Source organism: Anser cygnoides, chromosome 7, assembly GCF_040182565.1.
Source record: "Anser cygnoides isolate HZ-2024a breed goose chromosome 7, Taihu_goose_T2T_genome, whole genome shotgun sequence".
NCBI lineage: Eukaryota > Metazoa > Chordata > Aves > Anseriformes > Anatidae > Anser > Anser cygnoides.
In genome coordinates this window covers 36,955,150-36,972,327 of record NC_089879.1, presented here as the reverse complement: position 1 = coordinate 36,972,327, position 17,178 = coordinate 36,955,150, and the positions used below count along the sequence as shown (strand labels likewise).

Genomic DNA, 17,178 nt, shown 5'->3' with positions numbered 1-17,178 from the left:
GAGAGAGCTGGAGTTGTTTAGCCTGGAGAAGAGAAGGCTCTGGGTAGACCTCATTGTGGTCTTCCAGTGCCTAAAGGGGCCTACAGGAAAGCTGGGAGGGACTCCTTGTCAGGGGGTGTGGTGGTAGGGCAAGGAGTAATGGTTTTAAACTAAAAAAGGGTAGATTTAGAATAGATGTTAGGAGGAAATTCTTTGCTATGAGGGTGGTGAGGCACACGAACAGGTTGCCCAGAGAAGCTGTGGATGCCCCATCCCTGGAAGTGTTCAAGACCAGGTTGGATGGGGCTTTGGGCAGCCTGGTCTAGTGGGAGGTGTCCCTGCCCATGGCAGGGGGGTTGGAACCAGATGGTCTTTAAGGTCCCTTCCAACCCAAACCATTCTGTGATTCTGCTTGAAGCTACCAACTGAAGACTTCAGGTAAAAATGACAGCAGCAGCACCCTAACTCAGCGAGTCACCTAAGCACTGTGACAAACTGATGCACTCAAAAGATAACCATTTTTCTTCCTTCTCTCTCTCTCTCCTGCTTTGTTCCTAGGCTTTCTCTCACAGCTTGTCTATGACCGGCCAGTGACCGAGTGCATCCGAGCTGGACATTACGCAGCCAGCGTAATTATCAAGCGCTCAGGTTGCACCTTCCCAGAGAAGCCAGACTTCCACTGATACTGGTGAATTGGAGGGATCAACAGTAACTCCCGTGTCACCGTGGGATCGCTGCCTAATTTTTCCTCCTTCCCTTCCCTCACCTTTCCAATTACCTGCATCAACGCTTCTGTACTTCTGTTCATTTTATTCTAAACAAAATATGTATTTCTATGGTGTGTCTCTTTCCGTACCACTACCATGTCTCACTAGTCTTAACTTTTGGAAACAGTGCTAAGTGAAGCTTTTTCTCCCATTCATCTGGAAAAAAATGTTCTCTTGACACAGATTAAAAGAAAGTCCCACGTAAATGACACTGCTGATTAACACCAGTAAAATACTTCTATTGAATTATCTAGTTTTATCTAGCTGTGACCAAATCCTACACAACATACTTGAAATCAACAAACCTGACTTTGTGTGTAACGTAATGTTGTAAACCAGGAATAGTTCTTTCTGTATAGTGGAGTCACAGTAGTGTTAAGACCAATTTTGACTATCCCAAGATTTTCCTTAACTGTTTGAGTGTAGAAGATCTGGCCATCACATCCAGCCCAGCTTCCATGAAAGTGAATAGCTATTTTGTCAGTAATTTAAGGAACGTGATCCAAAGCTGGTGCCGTGCATTCAGTGTTCTTACACTGATGCCAGTAACTTTGGGTCTGGCACTAACGTGAGAGCAGGTCCTGGTCACCATACCGTAACTTCATGTTGGGCTGTCAGGTGAGCTAACAGCTAGGTACGTTCGGTGATTTCAGGACAGAGGCATGAGCTGCTGATGAACATAAACATAAAGCTAGATCCTATCTCCTCAATGTGAGCTTTCTGGAGGCTGTATTTAATTAAGGTACACATAGTGAAAATGAGGTACAGAAATATTTATGCAGGATATATTGACAGGATACGCCAAACAGAATCTCTGAAACGCACATTTTTAAACTTTTAATTTACTTTGGATAATTAAGCAATATGGTGGATTTTGTTTGTATTTACAGTATTCAAAGAGGTGATCTGATACTGCATTCATTACTTTGCTATGTAATTTGATACCGATAAATAAAAAATTGTCGTACAGTAATTATTGGTTTTGTATTGTTATGTATCCGGCATTCCTCCAAGTATCGTACTGAATCAGAAGCAGGAAAAGGGCTCTTAACCCACAGTACATGTTAGATCTCTGCATTTGATCCGTGACTTTCCGTGTCCAGGTGGATGTTCAAGAGTGAGCTCAGCAGTAAGGAAGGAAGGAAGGAACATCAGTGTTGTGTTTATATACCACAGGGAAGATGAAAAATTAATGGCTAGGGTTCATCAAAGAACGGTAAGTCCACACAGTCAGGCTTCACATTTTACTGTAAAGCATAGAACAAGGGACACACAGAGATCTTTTGCTGTTATTACACTGTTGGTGCACTGCATGGGGAGAAATCACGGCTGTGGCCCTGATTCCCTTCTTTCTTTGGCCCAGTACCTGGTTTGATACATAGGAGAAGGTCTTCTTAGAGACACCTGGTGGGATTCCTGCAAGTATATCAATATGTATATGGGACCATGGAACCCCATCATCACAAGTGCAGATCGCTGCACTGTAAGTATGGACTGTTCCTCAAGGACTCAGGCTCACAGTTTCTAGGTGAAAAGCGTTGTGTGCACAGGCCTTGTCTATCCGTGGAGCTACTCATGAACAGCTTTGTGCAAACAAGACTTGGCTGGTTTTTCCGCAGTACTACTCTCAAAGAACTTTGGGCTTTGCGCTTCTCACATTCTATCATAGGAGAGAGAGAGAAATATACTGAAGTGAAAATGTACGAGCAAATGAAGCTGAAAGAGACTACAGTACGTGGTCTTCAGCCTTTATGGGTTGATCAGAATAATGTTATTTTTTACATCTCACAGTTAATTTTTAATTCTTTAAATTGATATATCCATGCAATATATTTTAATCAAGAAAAGCTGAGAGGCGGAGGAAGGATGTGTTGCAGTCTCTGCTTTTAATGTGTGGTCACATAGGCCACACCATACTTACTGCATGAATTTGGCTGTCAGTAAGGAAAGACCAATGATCTAGTGGTTAAATCTGCTGTTCCTTTGCTCTGTATCAGTGACACATTTCACTCCTTTTGTAAAAACTTTACCTATATCCTGGACAGATAATTATGTCTCATTTAAAGTAGAATTTAAATATGTAAATGCTCTCTGCTATAACAATGGAACTAAAAGACAACATAACTAGTTAAAAGGAAGGGAGTGTATGTAAAGGAAGGGAGTCGTAACATAGGGTTTTTTTCTTTCTTTATCTAGGCCATTTCTTGTTTTCAATTCAGGATGCAAGAGAGCCAAGTCAGAAGTTCTGTTCTGAGCTTTTCCACTGACATGCTTGGTGAGCTTGGGCTCCCGACATTTGGCTCCGAATGTCAGCTACAGAGCATAGTTTGAAGGCAGTTGGAGCAGCTGAGGAATAAACTACTACCCAATTCATGGAAGGGCATCAGAGTCTGGCCTGCTGTATTTAACCATTCATTATTTCTCCAATATCTGTCAATGGATATTCTTGAATGATATATGGATACTTAGAAATGTATTGCCAAATCATGCTAAATAACTTGAACCTGTGCTGTCAAATTGCCTGGTGATTTCATTGAGAATTCTTTTCAGGATCTATACCCCTCTCCTGCTTCTCACCGATGAAGGTTTTTTTTGTGCATATAATGGATAACGTTGTCATCCTTAATCTTCTCTCTCACATCTATTTTTTCACTTTTGTCCTCTACCAACTTCTTCCACACAGGGGCACGTTAGAAAACTGGACTTCCTGAAAAACATATCATTGAAAGAATTGTCTGCAAGTGACACATCCCATTGTCTCTAATCCCAGATGGGAAAACTGAAGTGAGCCTGTCACTGAGCTTGAGCCATCACTCAAACCCAAAGTTCTGAGCTGGGATACTTCCAGAAAAAACAGTAATGGAAATCCACCTCCGCTAGCTGCTGGCCAAAATGTGTTACACTCACTAAGATAAAACTTCTATTTTGCTGGAAATAAGAGTGTGTCTCCTATGCATCATGCATTTTAGGGTTGATTTCATACCATATGAAGTGTATTGCAATGCTGCTAAAACCAACAGGCAAGGAAATCGGACAGTTGTTCACAAAGCCACATGCTAAAGAGCTGAGAAGAGTAAGATCTGGGAATCAGGAAATAAAGGTTATGTTTCCATTTCTTCAAGTGATTTACTTTGTTGTTATGGGCAGATCGCTTCCCTCTCTGAATCTGTTTCCCTCTGTAAAGATGATGTTAGGCTCAATAAGGTGGTAAACTCAAAAGATGAAGCTGGTAGGAATTTGAGTATAGCAGTATGAGCCACATCTCAGCCTGTACTCACTGCTGATCTTTTAGTTTTCCCTTTTGTATATGAACTAAGTTAAAACTGTTTACCATTAAAATAGTGATAGCTGTTACTACTTGTTTGAGGGTTAAGACAAGGAAGGAAAAGATGAAAAAAGGTAAGGAAAAAAGCTTTACTGTAAAATGTGCTACATGAAAATGACAATAGAAATGCACAGTGTTTTAAGATGACAAGTCTGGGAACAATCTTTAATTTAAAGGGTCTTATCCAGAGTTTTCATAAAGAAATGTTAATTAAAAGTGTGATGACATGTTTGGGATTTAAAGGAAATCATTCTGCGAAGGATTTATAGCAATCACAGCTCCAGAGCATTAGGATTACAGATCCTTGTGCTGTTCCTTTTCAGTGATCATGTGATTGGCCTGTTGTTAAATATAGCTTCCATTTAGTGAATTGAGACAGGCATGGGAAAGGTAGGGATAGTTTCCCTCTAACCAGCGGGATTTCAGAGGTGTTGGAGATTATACATTTCATTAGTTTTTACATAAGATCAAAGGGACAGAGGAAGTCTTAATTTGGGTACCAACTGCTACTGCCTGAAAGTCTTACAGATTAATGAAAAGTGAACATGTGCAGCGCTAACTGCTTGTATTAGAGCATGAGCCTATTGTTTTATATCTCACTAACTCATTGTTCTCTTCCTGGAGATAATTCTCACACTTAAGACCTTCTGAGATAGTTCTGTCTATTGTGAATATTTCAGCAACCAACTGGCTCAGAGGTTATTGCCTAAGCATCTTTCCCTTGGTCTAATCCCCTGCAAAGGTTTTTCTGAGCAGTGTTGTTAATCTAAAATGACTGCTAACTGACTCCTGTGTCAAATATTATTCATTATGTGCTTTAAATGCTTCCTGCAGAGGCCAAAATAAATTTTGCTTTTTAAAAGCGGACCACAAGGAGTGCCTATATAGGATACTTCCAAAAAGATTAGACTAAAAATAGCAGTTAAGATGCTGAGGACACACACACACACACACATGCACATGCCACTGTACTCTAAACAAAGCTTCACAATTTAACCAGGGACATAAAAAAACGTACAAACCTGTTACCAAAACCTATTTTCACGTAGATATGTCTATAACCTATTCCTGTGGGAAAGAGCATACACCTGTGCAGGGCAGGAGAAATACCTTTATAGAGCAATTGAATAACCTACATTATTAGAAAATGAAGGCCAAATAAACAGATATATAAAAAGCAATAATTCTTTTGTGTCTTTTTTTTTCCCCAGGTGTCACTGGTGTTGGCATAAAGGGAGAGCTTTTTTTTTTGTGTCAGTGCCACTGACAGGCCTTGCATGCGTAATGACAGTGTGGGAAGAGAGACAGACAGATAGATTTGAATAGCAATAAGGTGGGTTTTCTTCCAGTGTGAAAAGAGCACGGGATTCATGTGTACTGAGATGAAGTATAGCCTTGCTGCACAGTGCAAATATTTAATGCTCTTCTAACTATCCCCTGGTTATTGGAGTGTGACAGTTAATAGCCATCAGCTGCCAAACCCACTGAACAGTTTGGGTCCCTAAAAAGAAAATGAAAAGTTAAAAAATGAAGCCAAGTCAGACTAGAAACCTGCAAATCATAAATGTGCTATAGCTTAGCAGGCAGATCATCTCCAAAGTTCAGAGCAATGTCGACCTGAGCTGCTTCTCAAATGAGAGAAGGACCGAGTTCATCTGTCTTCTGGTCTGAGCTTTGCCATGTACTTGCAAGCAAGCGTTGGCTGGGCTTCCTGCTTTCCAAGGCCCTGTTACTCCCCAGTGATGTTTTTTAATGAGACTGAATAAAGTCTGGAATGAAGAAAAGCAAAGCATTAGCATTATTCTGGATCAAATATCTCAAGTCAGTGGTGCAGCATAAATGCATAGAAAAATTGAAGAGTTCCTGAATGGAGTATGAGAGAAATCCTGTGCTTGGAAGTCCTCCTTAGCTATGGTGCCATGGAAATGTTAACACTGGTGTAAAATATTACCCTTAAAGAAGTATTACTGTGGAATCATAACAGCATATGGGAGTATTTCAAAGAACAGATTCAGCTTGAAAACTACCCGTTGTTCTACATATTTTTCTTAGTAATGCTAGAAGTAACACTTCACTGTGCTTAAAAATTGCTCTGTTTTGAATGTCTCTCTTTTTTGGGTCCTTGGGAATATACAATTTTCCTCTGCCCCTACATATTTGCTGGCAGTTCTCATCATGTGACTGGAAGTGCCAAACGTAGGTGATCAGACATTCTTGCTCTCCAGGCTTCCTCCAGAGGAGAGGTTGGAACAGGGTGCTGAAGCACACCCACAGGCACCTCTTCGATGCGGGGAGGAGGCAGGAAGGCTGTAAGGCTGTTAGCCATCTAAAGCAGGAGCCTTTCCCCTAGTTTGCCTCTCCCCCAGTTTGTGTGCAGTTTTCACAGAAATGGAGGAGGAGGGAAAAGAAACAGCAAATAGGCAAATATATAAAGCAGCGAAATCTATAACCATCAGAAAAATGACTCAGGAGTAAATTACTCCCATCTCAGTTTCTTAAAATTACTTGGGTTGCAAGTTAATGATGACTCTCTCCTATTCATATTAATACTGGTGATATTGCAACAAATCCCATTGCTCACCTGCTGATTGGGTGGCACATCCTTTAAACTACACAACCTTTTGTTTCCAGTGGATTGATCTTGCCCCTGAAGTATTGCCCCACAAACACACTTCCTGTCCCCAGCTAATTTCAAAAAAAAAAAAAAAAAAGTAGGTTTCTTAAGGGGTGGAAGAGTTACCAAGATTTTCCCCAAAATTAGATTGCCATCATTTCTGTGGATCAGCAAAGTATAAATGAAATTCTTGATCCCACTTTGGATACATTTTCAGGGTTACCATCTATTGGTGGAACTATTAATGGTATTCAAGTAACTAACAGTATTTCATAGACTCATGGAATCATAGAAAATCCCAAGTTGAAAGGATCAGCGAGTCCAGCTTGTGGCTCCACACAGCACAACCCCAAAATCAAACCATGCATCTGAGAGCGTTGTCCAAATGCTTTCTGACCTCCAGCAGGATTAGTACCATGACCCCGGGAATCCTGTTCAATTTCTAGGGTTCTTCCATAAATCTCTCACATGGATAGATGTATTTTAGGCTAGACTGTCCTAAAGCATAGCCAGCTACTCTGGCTGTCTTGCAAGGTAAGGACAAAAGAGTTTTCTATTCATCTCCCAAGGTCAGTACGATAACAAACACATTTTATATCTGACAGTGTACTGGGTCTGGCTGGGATGTTAACTTTCCCTGCAGCAGCCCATACAGTGCTGTGCACTTGTAGCTAAAACAACAGTGGTATCACACAGGTGTTGTGTCTGCTGCTGAGTAGTGCTGGCACAGCATCAGGACTCTCTAACCCTCCTAAGAGTTGGGCAAAAACATGAGAAAAGAAACATCACCAGGGCAGCTGACCTAAACCAACCAAAGGGATATTCCATACCATATGATGTCACACTCAGCAATAAAAAGTGGAAAAAGAAAGAAAGGGGGGGGGGGGGGGGGGGGGGAGGGGGGTGAGCTCTCATTGTGAAAATATCTGTCCTCCTCCCGAACACCGGCTACGTGCGTTGAGGCCCTGCTCCAAGGACGTGGTCAAACATCGCTCATTTGTGGGAAGTAGAGAGTAATTTCTTTCCTCTGCACTTCCACATAGCCTTTACTTGTTTTGTTTAGTTTTCCCTTTCCCCCTCCCTTTTCCCCTTTCCCTTTTTTTTTTCCCTTTAGTTAAATTGTTAATTGTTTAGTTAAATTGTTTAGTTAAACTGTTTAATTAATAATAATCTTTTCTTAATAATTATTTATTTTTTCCTTTAATTAAATCATCCTTATCTCAACCCATGAGTTGTTCTTTCCTTTACTTCTTCCCCTCCTCATCAAAGGAGGGGGAGTGAGAGAGCGGTTGTGGTGTTCAGCTGCCTAGCACGGTAAAACCACCACAGATAGCGAAAAGCAGTCATCAGTGCAACATTTGCATTGTGTAAGTGGCCACAGATTTCAAAAAATGAACACCCTGGATTTAGGAAAGGTTGTGCCCAGATACATAGTGAGTTGTATGTATTATGAATACACACATGATACATTTAATTGCCTACAATTAGCAGTAAAACAGCCTCTTGAGGCTTGATGTTTGTTATGCACCACAGTATTTCAGGACAATGCAAATTCACTTGCAAGAAACAAAATTTTTAGCACATAACCTAGCAAGTTGAGCTTGGGAAAGGAAGAAACTAATTTGGAAAGACTTGTCATAGTACGTTTACCATAGAAATCTATGCCAGCTCAGAAGTTAACCCTTCTACCCCCCAAGGAGCAGCAGCTTAAACTGGGCCATAGAAGGAGTCTCACAGAGGAGGAAGATATTTGTGTTTCTCTGAGGCTCAGAGTTCTGCAGTGAAAAGACCCCTCACATCTTGTTGTCTCAAAGAAAAAAAGATAAATTGCTGTGTGCCTGGGTATTAACTTGCACAGTATCAGCTGCAGATTTGCAGTTTGCGTTGACAGGCAGAAGTACTGTATCATTCCAATCATTTTTTATATGACATATCTGCACACCTCTGCCTGACACAGTGTTTTCTTGTCCCTCTCGGTCCTGCCTGTAAAGTCACAAGTAGCGCATTTTATTTATCCCAACCTTGTAACTTTTCCCTAATGTCCTCATTTTTCTGAAACAGGAAGTTGGGCAGTGATGAGGAGGACATTGCTCCTGTACTTCTAATCATACATTCTAAGACAATTAGTTTCGCTCAAGACACTCTCACTCTGCACTAAGCTGACGATGGAATTAAAGAACTTGATAAAAAGGCTAGTGAGATTTTTAATGATGCACTGTTACCTATGCCCATGTTTCATGCTGTAGGGAGCTATCAACTGTGTTGAACCAGCAGACAGCCCTACCAAAGGACTAGCCTCTTTCATTGGTTTTGATTCTTGTTCTTTAATTTTCCTTAGACACATCCTGCCCACATGCTAGGCCATTCTGATGCTCTGATACTGAATGGGATCTCAATGCAGGGCATTTTACATTGCAGCTCCATATTGCATCAGATAAACTTGAGTAGTATACAGAGCAGCAAGGATCATAAGGTTTACTTCCCCTCCAAATACTACTGGCAAAAAAGAAACAGACACAAATATGTGTTGCACAGATCTCTTGCCTCCCTATTCTGCTCATTTAGCTCAACTTAATGATTATTTTTGGCTACCTCTTCCCTTCCAAACCATAGCTGTGAATATTCATCTTTAAAAGTAAAGAATCATAGAAATGGGCCTTCATACAGGACTCTTGCCGGCTGCCACTCCTGCTGACAAAAAAGATTGCAAGAAGAAAGTATTTGAATAAAGGACAAACGTCACATATGCTGTGTGCTATGGAGGACAAATGCTGAATACAAAATATGTTTAATTGCTGAGTTAATTATCTCACTAAAGTCTAAATGTTGTTTTTCAGCACTCCTCCCCCCCTCCCTCAGTTGTTTACTTTTATCAGTTAGAAAATAAAAAAAATCAATGTCATGAAAAACATAATTATATTCCTACTAATCTGGAGTGTTTTCTCATTTGAGTACTGCAGTGTGATGCGTTTTATCACTTTTCATCAGATTATAGCAGTGGAAATTGCCAGCTAAAAGCTATGGCTCTAGAACAGAAAAGGGGAAGAAGAAAACCCACCCCAGAGCCATATGCCTTGCCAATCAAATCTTGTTCCTAATGACAAAGCTTCTGTGATTTCCTTTCTGACAATACATGAATAGCTAGTGAATAATTGGTTCAACAGGAGCGTCATTAAAGTCCAAGAGAGAAAACAGGATCTTTCATGTGAATAATTTGGAATGATTGGTAAAGATGAGGCATTATTATAGGATTGCCTTCTGCTCCACAGTCAGATATACACAGCCTCTTCCTTGCTGAAGTGTGAAAACATTTTGTAAATAGTTCTAGCTACTTCCAAGTGGTGAGTGATCTTGCTACTTAGTGAGATGGCTTTTTGGTTGCTACTGTTTCTGCATTAAATGCATCCATTCTTTACACAAATAGTAAGAAAATGAGCTTTGTCTAAGAAGCCCCACTGAGGGCACATCCCGCCACTCCCATTTTAACAGGTTTTGGTGTAATCTCCACCACTCCTCCACCACTGTGGTGCAAAGGGTGGTGGCAGTGACCCACAGAAACCCAGACCCTGTGGATATGTGCCCTGGGCTGGGGGCTGACACCCTACAAAGACAGCCCAATTTTTTAATTTCAGATCAGGGCTCCTTCTTCAGTGACTGGAGCCTGGGCCTGCTGGGCCCAGTGTTTCTGGCTAGGGCCAACTCACCTCCTGGCCTTGCTTGGGATTTCATGTGGCCCTAACTTGCCACTTGGGATCCTGAACTCTACATGTACCTCAGATGTTAACAAACAACCCTTTTCTGGAAGAAGAACCAGCTAGTTTCCTTACTCTGCAGTAACAGATGCTTCACCTCACGCGACAAACCACTCAGTGCCTCTGCCAGCCCTGCAGTCTGACTGGACTAGCAGCTGGCAGCTAGACTGCCCTAGGGGGGTGACTGCGGAGCATGGACTCACTGTGGGGAAACTCAGCAGTAGCAGGGCGGCCATCTTCTTCTCCATTCCCCAGAGGATAATGAAGCCTTCTCTGGTGTGTCCCAAGGGATGCAGCAGGTTATGGTAGGACCCTGTGTGAAGGCAGGTCTCGGGGCAAGCATACAGGATGAACCTTTGGTGAGAGTGACCATCCATGTGCAGTGGACACACACAGGCCCTCCTTCTCCAGCCTCTGCTTGTCTGACAGGAGCCAAAGGTCAGGGAATTGATTTTTTCCACCCAGTGTTCCCACTGTAGCTCAGCAGAGTTGTGCCAATGCATGAAGACATACACTACCTGCCAAAATTTGGTTAATTCCTGCCAAATTAATGATCATAATAAATAACTACAATATTGAATACAATCCTGCTCCTCCAGGCAGTGGATAAAGCAGCTTTCCCAAGTCAGAGGCTGTGGCCTGATATCAAGTGGCTGCTAAACAGCTGGCTCAGAGCTGCGAAGGAGGCTATGTGTACCCAAGGCCATTCCTTGCAGGGTGGCTTACGGAGGGAGAAGCAAATTTCCATTGCTATGAGGGCTCATTTGTACAGACAACAGTTAACCAGAGTTATGCCTTTACTGTGGTGAGGTTTCTCACCCCTATGTGTGCTTGAAATGCGGAGCACCACACTATGCCTGCAACACTGAGTTTCGCTGGAGGGTCTAAAACCTTGGCAGACCTTCCTGTGCAGTTTCTGTGCTTACAGACAATGGCCTTGTTCATTTTCATGTCCTTAGAGACTACTTTTTAAACCATTTAGCCAGTCTCTTTCTCTTTTCAGAGGTCTTCAGGTGGCTAGTCAGCACAGCATGCTTTGCTGGTTTTAAATAGCCATATCTGAGAGATGAGAACTAGTAGAAACAACATAGATATACAAAAAATGTCAACAAATTCATAGCATGCATCAACAATGAGCAGGATTCCAGTGAACAGTCCTGCCGTTCATTACCAAAAAGAAAATATTTGTCATCGCTCTTCCCCAGAAAGTTTTTAAAATGGCAGCTGCTACCTGAGCTGGTATTTGGGTTGCTGAACAAGTGAGCATCATTGCAAGGAAATAAACACAGAGGCAGGTGTGCAACCATGCTCATTTGCTGCTTTTTGAGGGCAGGAGAAGGGTGATGTAATTAGCAGACACATGTTTAAATTTTTAATTAAGAGTTTTAATGGATTATTCACTGCCTACCAGAACACACATGCTCTTACTTTCTCACCCTCCTGGGCTGAGTTCCTAAGGAAACCAGGCTTAGTCAGTCATGCCGCCTGCCAGCCTTCCTTCCTAGTCAGGGCTGAGCTCTTTAGGGTTCATGGTAGGTCAACACCACTTTTGTGGTAGAATCATGATTGTGTCACAACACTGTGGTCACAAAAGGCCTGAGCAACTGCTGCAGGAGTTCAGCCATAGGCACTAAAAGGCTTCTCCTGGAGCAGGGCCTCAGCCTGCAGCAAAATCAGCTGGGGCTAGGGAAGAAGAAAAGAGCATCCTGGCATGCTGACCAGAGTTTCCCTGGACTCCCTTTGACTTTCTATCCAGAGAGGATTTTATTTCTTTTATCTCATGAAGATTGCTGGCGCTGTGATACTCATTGTGGTGCCATTTTAGCTGGGGTTGGTTAAGAGGCCTCAAGGAATCTAACTGAAAGATTCGTAAGTGTCAGTACTCATACAAGTTATTTTCCTCTACTTTATGAATTAATGGCATTTACTTCCAGGATTTATCTATAGTATTGGTATAGAAAGGCTAGAGGACTAAGGAAAAGAGTTCCCAAGGTTTCTAGCCTTGTATTCTTATCACTGAGCGAGGGGAAGCAGTGTAAGACTACAAATTTTGCTGCTTCTGTGAGTCAGTAGTAAAAGTGGTAGGTTTGATTCCTGTCTGATTCCACCATTCTTGTTGTTCTGTGAAGGAAAAAGGGTTGGCATTTTAACTGAGATCATCGGTCTTTAAAAGCTATGGAGATTTTGAGAGGAATGGCCTGTCAGGGTGCAGCAAGGGCTGTCTCTTCGCAAGGGAAGGCAAACAAAGGCCCAGCCCCGCAGCCCCTGAGGAAGGCGAGCAAGGCAAGCCCAGTGAGGGTAACCAGGATCGGTCATAGCCCATTGAGCACCAGAGATGTCTACAGTGACAAGGCAGGCCAGGTCTGGCTGAATTCAGTCACAGGTCAAGGTCTGGGGTCACAGCAACAGGCTCAAAGCCAGGGTTAGGCAGGGCTGTGACACAGCTGGAGCTCAGATGGGGGACAAAAACCGAAGTGTAGCCTAAAAGCAAGTCTCACTGGAAGTGGTCTCAGTCCTGGCTGAGGCCTCCCCACAGTGCTGTATCCAACGCCAGCAAAGGAGCTGGGGCACCTCTCAGCTGCACTGCCTCTAAGCTGCCCCTGAGCCTGGGCAGCCAAATCCCCAGGACAGGGGATGCTCTCAGGGTCCTGTGACAGCCCCTCTCTCTCTGTGCTTGTTCTTGCTTAACTATGGAGGAGTAAATTGGAAAGTTGCCATGGAATGTGGAATGGTCCACACCAGCTTTAAAATCCATAATCTTCCCATTTGGAATTTGGCTTGCCAAGTATAACTGCTGCTTGTTGCTTCATGGTCCAGCATATGTTTTTTTCCAACCCTGTAGAGTCTGAGGAAATTGTGAGGCTGCTCAGCACCTGCTGGTGCTGGTGAACATGCTGGTGGATATGGGATGGAGAGGACCCTGACACTAAGCACCACATGAGATGGATGACCACCTGGGAAGTCCAAGGTACATTCATAAATGTTAAACTGCAGAAACTGAACAGCCAGAAATGAAGTGCATTGTTACAATAAACAAGAATTTTTAAAAAAGTGCAAACAAACAGATTTTTTTGCATGTGCACATGCAGTTTAAACAGGAAAACAATTTTACTGCATCCCTGTGGCAAGGGTACAGAGCTGCTCCAGTACTCTCACAGCTACACAAACTCACCTACTAGCTGGACTGGGGTCTCACCTGTGATCTGAGCTCTCAGCCAGTCACACAAAGCACAGCATGAAAACTGTGCATTGCAAAGCAAACTGCCAGGGAACTCCTAACACCAGACTGCAAGAAGATTCTTGTCCCATAATTGGGATCTGAATATTTGTTTTGATTGTTTCACTGCAAAATACCTCAGTGAAGCTACAAAGGATAGATTTGACATCTATTGCTGACAGGTTTTCCTACAACATTCACCAAAGCTGTGTTTTGTGTGCCTTCTCTTCTGTTCTATTTACTACATTAATTATCCATGCATTAACACAGTTTACAATCACTCTCATTTATGTTAGCATTGCATTCTCACTTTATGGGTAACTTTGTTTATTAATTCATTCTGCTGGCTTGCCTGAAGGTAACGCTTTGTTCTGTACCAACACTGCCCTTTTCAACTGCAGCATGGTTCTCTGAACGAAGTCCATACTGTTAGCTCGTTTCAGAGGATGGTCTAGAGAGAGATGAACTGTTCTACTGCACTATCAGTTGCCATTGGTTGTTATGCTTAGCTGCAAGGGCACAACATGCTTCTAAAGGACTTTACCACAGTCAGATTGGTATTTCTGTCAGAGCTACTGTTTGAATGGACATGGTGAGTCTTGTTCAGACTCAGAGCTTGCTGCAAAAGGTGCATTTCCACTTCAGTCAAACAAGACCCAGCCTGAGCCTGGTTGGAGAATCAATCTTAGCACGTTAGAACCTCACCCCCGCCCCCAAATCTCTTTTGTAGATAAACTAGTGAACACAAATGTTGTAGGAGTGGAATGAAATTTTAAATGCTCTGTGTTCTCAGCTTGCTTGAGGATTATAATTTTGGTCTGAATCTTGTTATTGCAGATTTTCTGGTAATCTGCTTTGTTTTGTTTGTTTACATTATTTTAGTAACCTATATATAAACCCATAATAATGTGTCACTACACTAAAAGTATGCCATATGCATGTATGAGCGTGTGTCTATAGTTTTATACAAATGTGAAGTTGCTTGGTTTTTAATATGAGTTGCCTTGGATTTTTAAATGTTACACCAGCTTTTCAAGAACTTGCCCTAAAATAATAGTATTAATTTAAGGTTGTGTTTATGGAAGAATTTTAAGACATAACTGTAAAATACTGCATAAAATGGGAAGTATAAGATACAGTTAAGGTTTTTGTGTCTGTCTTAAAAATATATGAAACGGAAAAATGTCTGGGGGGAAAAAAAAGAAAAAAAAAACCAGAAATCAGCATCTGATAAAGAAAAAGTGTTGTACAGAATTGAAATATGGACAATTCTTCCAGCTCTCCTTTCAAAAGTAAAGCATATATCAAGAAATGAAATGAAGAAGAATGGGAATATTTGGCTAGACTTAAGGTTGGTTCTAATAACAGTTCTTCCAAAAGACTATTTGAATTCTCATAGCCAAAAACATTTGCTACTCTTTTTCCATGTGCGATTTTATAAATCAAAAGGTAATGGATATTGCTAAAAAGTCCTGAAACTGTATGGATGAGTTTTCCAGTGAACCTCCAAGAAACTGGCAAAGTCACAGGCCCTTAATTTAGTCTTGCTAGCACCAACACAGTACTTTCACAGAGTATTGACTTGATTGGAACTGCTCATGTACATAGATATTTGCAGGGGGATTTTTGTGTATGGCAAATTCTTGCAATGTGGAAGGTTTTCTTTTACCCAACAGTGCAATGTGCAAAAACACTCCAGTGATGCAAAATGGAGCCCACTTAGCGCAGCTTGTCATAGTGAAATAGCCGCATCAGTGGAAGCACCCGGCATCCTCTTACTCAGGATGTCATAAGATCTCAGTGACATACAGAACCTACAGGTTTGTAGGATCAAGTTATTATTTGTATAACATTAAAATCCTGCTCTAAGCGGCAGGTAAATGTGTGGCGCTCTTCATGGCATTTATTTATAAAGACAACCTGAAAACCCAGCGCATCTATGTGTCAGGGTGTGTAAGCATTGATGGCCCTGACCAGCCTCACCTGGGGCCTCCCCTCCACCCTTGCTCCTGCCCCTAAGTCCAGGAGGACTTAGGGGCATTTCAGCTCAGCCCTAGGCTATAAAGCAGTGCTGATTTCCAGCTCTGCTGCTATACTTGTGCTTGCTATGCTGTAGGCTTTATCCGAACTGTAGCTCATGGGCTAACTTCTCAGCTGGACCTTGGCCCTGCCTCAGCACTATGGACCTGCCTGGGGATCCCTGGAGCAAACACAGATCCTGATCTGTGGGCTGCCCAGCTTGACCTCAGAACCTGCGTCCTCACCACAAACTTGCATGGTAAGCTTGACTCATGGTTAAACTTGGTCATGACCGCAGGGTCTGCCCTGCCATGCTCCCCTGCTGCCTGCCCAGGTGTCCTGCTGGGCACCTGGCCTGCAGGTTGCTGGTGCTGTACAGACAACTTGTACCTGTCTGGGAGCAGGAGGATTAATTTAAGAGATGAGTTACAAATTATCAAGAAAACTAATTAATAATGGAAACAGTGAGTCAGCACGTGTGCTGCCATTAGGTTGTGGCACATGAAGGATTTCTTGTATCATGTCTCAGATCTTGTTTCAGCAGTATGAAATATTGATCATGAGTTAATTAGAAACAAATCATTTGCATGATCATAAAATTGTTTTTCTTTCAATGAGTGGATGTAACTCTTTTATCTCTGTCAAAAGAGCTTGAATCTGTCTCTGAATTGCATTTGGGGTCTCCTGAATTTCAAATTCTCACTTATTAGGGTTTTTTAAGTTATATGTGTAGTTCTGAAAACCTCAGTATTTTTGTTTTTAAATCTGTTTAGCAATGGCAGATAATTCTGCCTTCTTAAATATCTCCCTAAGGCTCCCTGTGTGCCAGAGAAGCCTTGTACCTGGTGCAGCTGACAGGACACTTGCAGCCCAGCACTGCAGCAGGGACTGGGCAGAGCGGAGGCAGAGTCATGGGCTGGAGGTATAAACTCTGCGGAACTTGCCAGCTGCAGGTCTTCCTCAGTCCCTGTGATGCCTGTCAGTCGAGTAGCACATGGCACACAGCTCCCTTTTTGCTGAGAAAAGGACTTCTGTTGCTGGCAGACAGCTGCCACTCAAAGTACCAGTGCAGTTTGGCCTGCCTATTTTCTGGACTCTTGTCACAGGCACCTTTGTCAGAGGAATCTGGTATGTAGTGATGCTTCTTGGTGCATATTTGGGATAGTTTTATTACTTCACTGCATATTTTGTGGCCTGTCACATCTTTCAATCTAAAAAAAAAAAAGTTCCTATACTAAGCTGCAACAAGTCATAAAGCTGTGTTTGAAAAATGTAAGATGCTGCTGAAATCAGCTGTTGTTGAAGTCCGTATGGATCATGTAATGTCTATAAGATTTTTCCCAACAACATGGAGCAGATGAGTTAAAAACAAAACAAAACAAAAAGCTGCAGCTCCCCCAAGGTCAGCATAGAGTCATTCAAATCAAGCAGTCAGTCCTGTCTGTAAAGAACAGCACACTTAATATTGTTAGACTCGTGATGGAGATCACAGTGGTGTCAGTTCT

General features: G+C 42.2%; 1 protein-coding gene across 2 annotated transcripts in view; it reads left to right on the top strand.

The window, feature by feature from the left end:
• Positions 1-1,719, top strand: part of ADK (adenosine kinase) — a 293,088-nt gene extending 291,369 nt beyond the window's left edge. For both annotated transcript variants that reach the window (XM_067000398.1, XM_048060308.2), the window contains exon 11: positions 538-1,719. In XM_067000398.1, coding sequence (XP_066856499.1) covers positions 538-662 — 125 coding nt within the window. In that variant the 3' untranslated portion in view covers positions 663-1,719. The remainder of the gene's footprint in view (positions 1-537) is intronic.
• Positions 1,720-17,178: the final 15,459 nt, after the last annotated feature.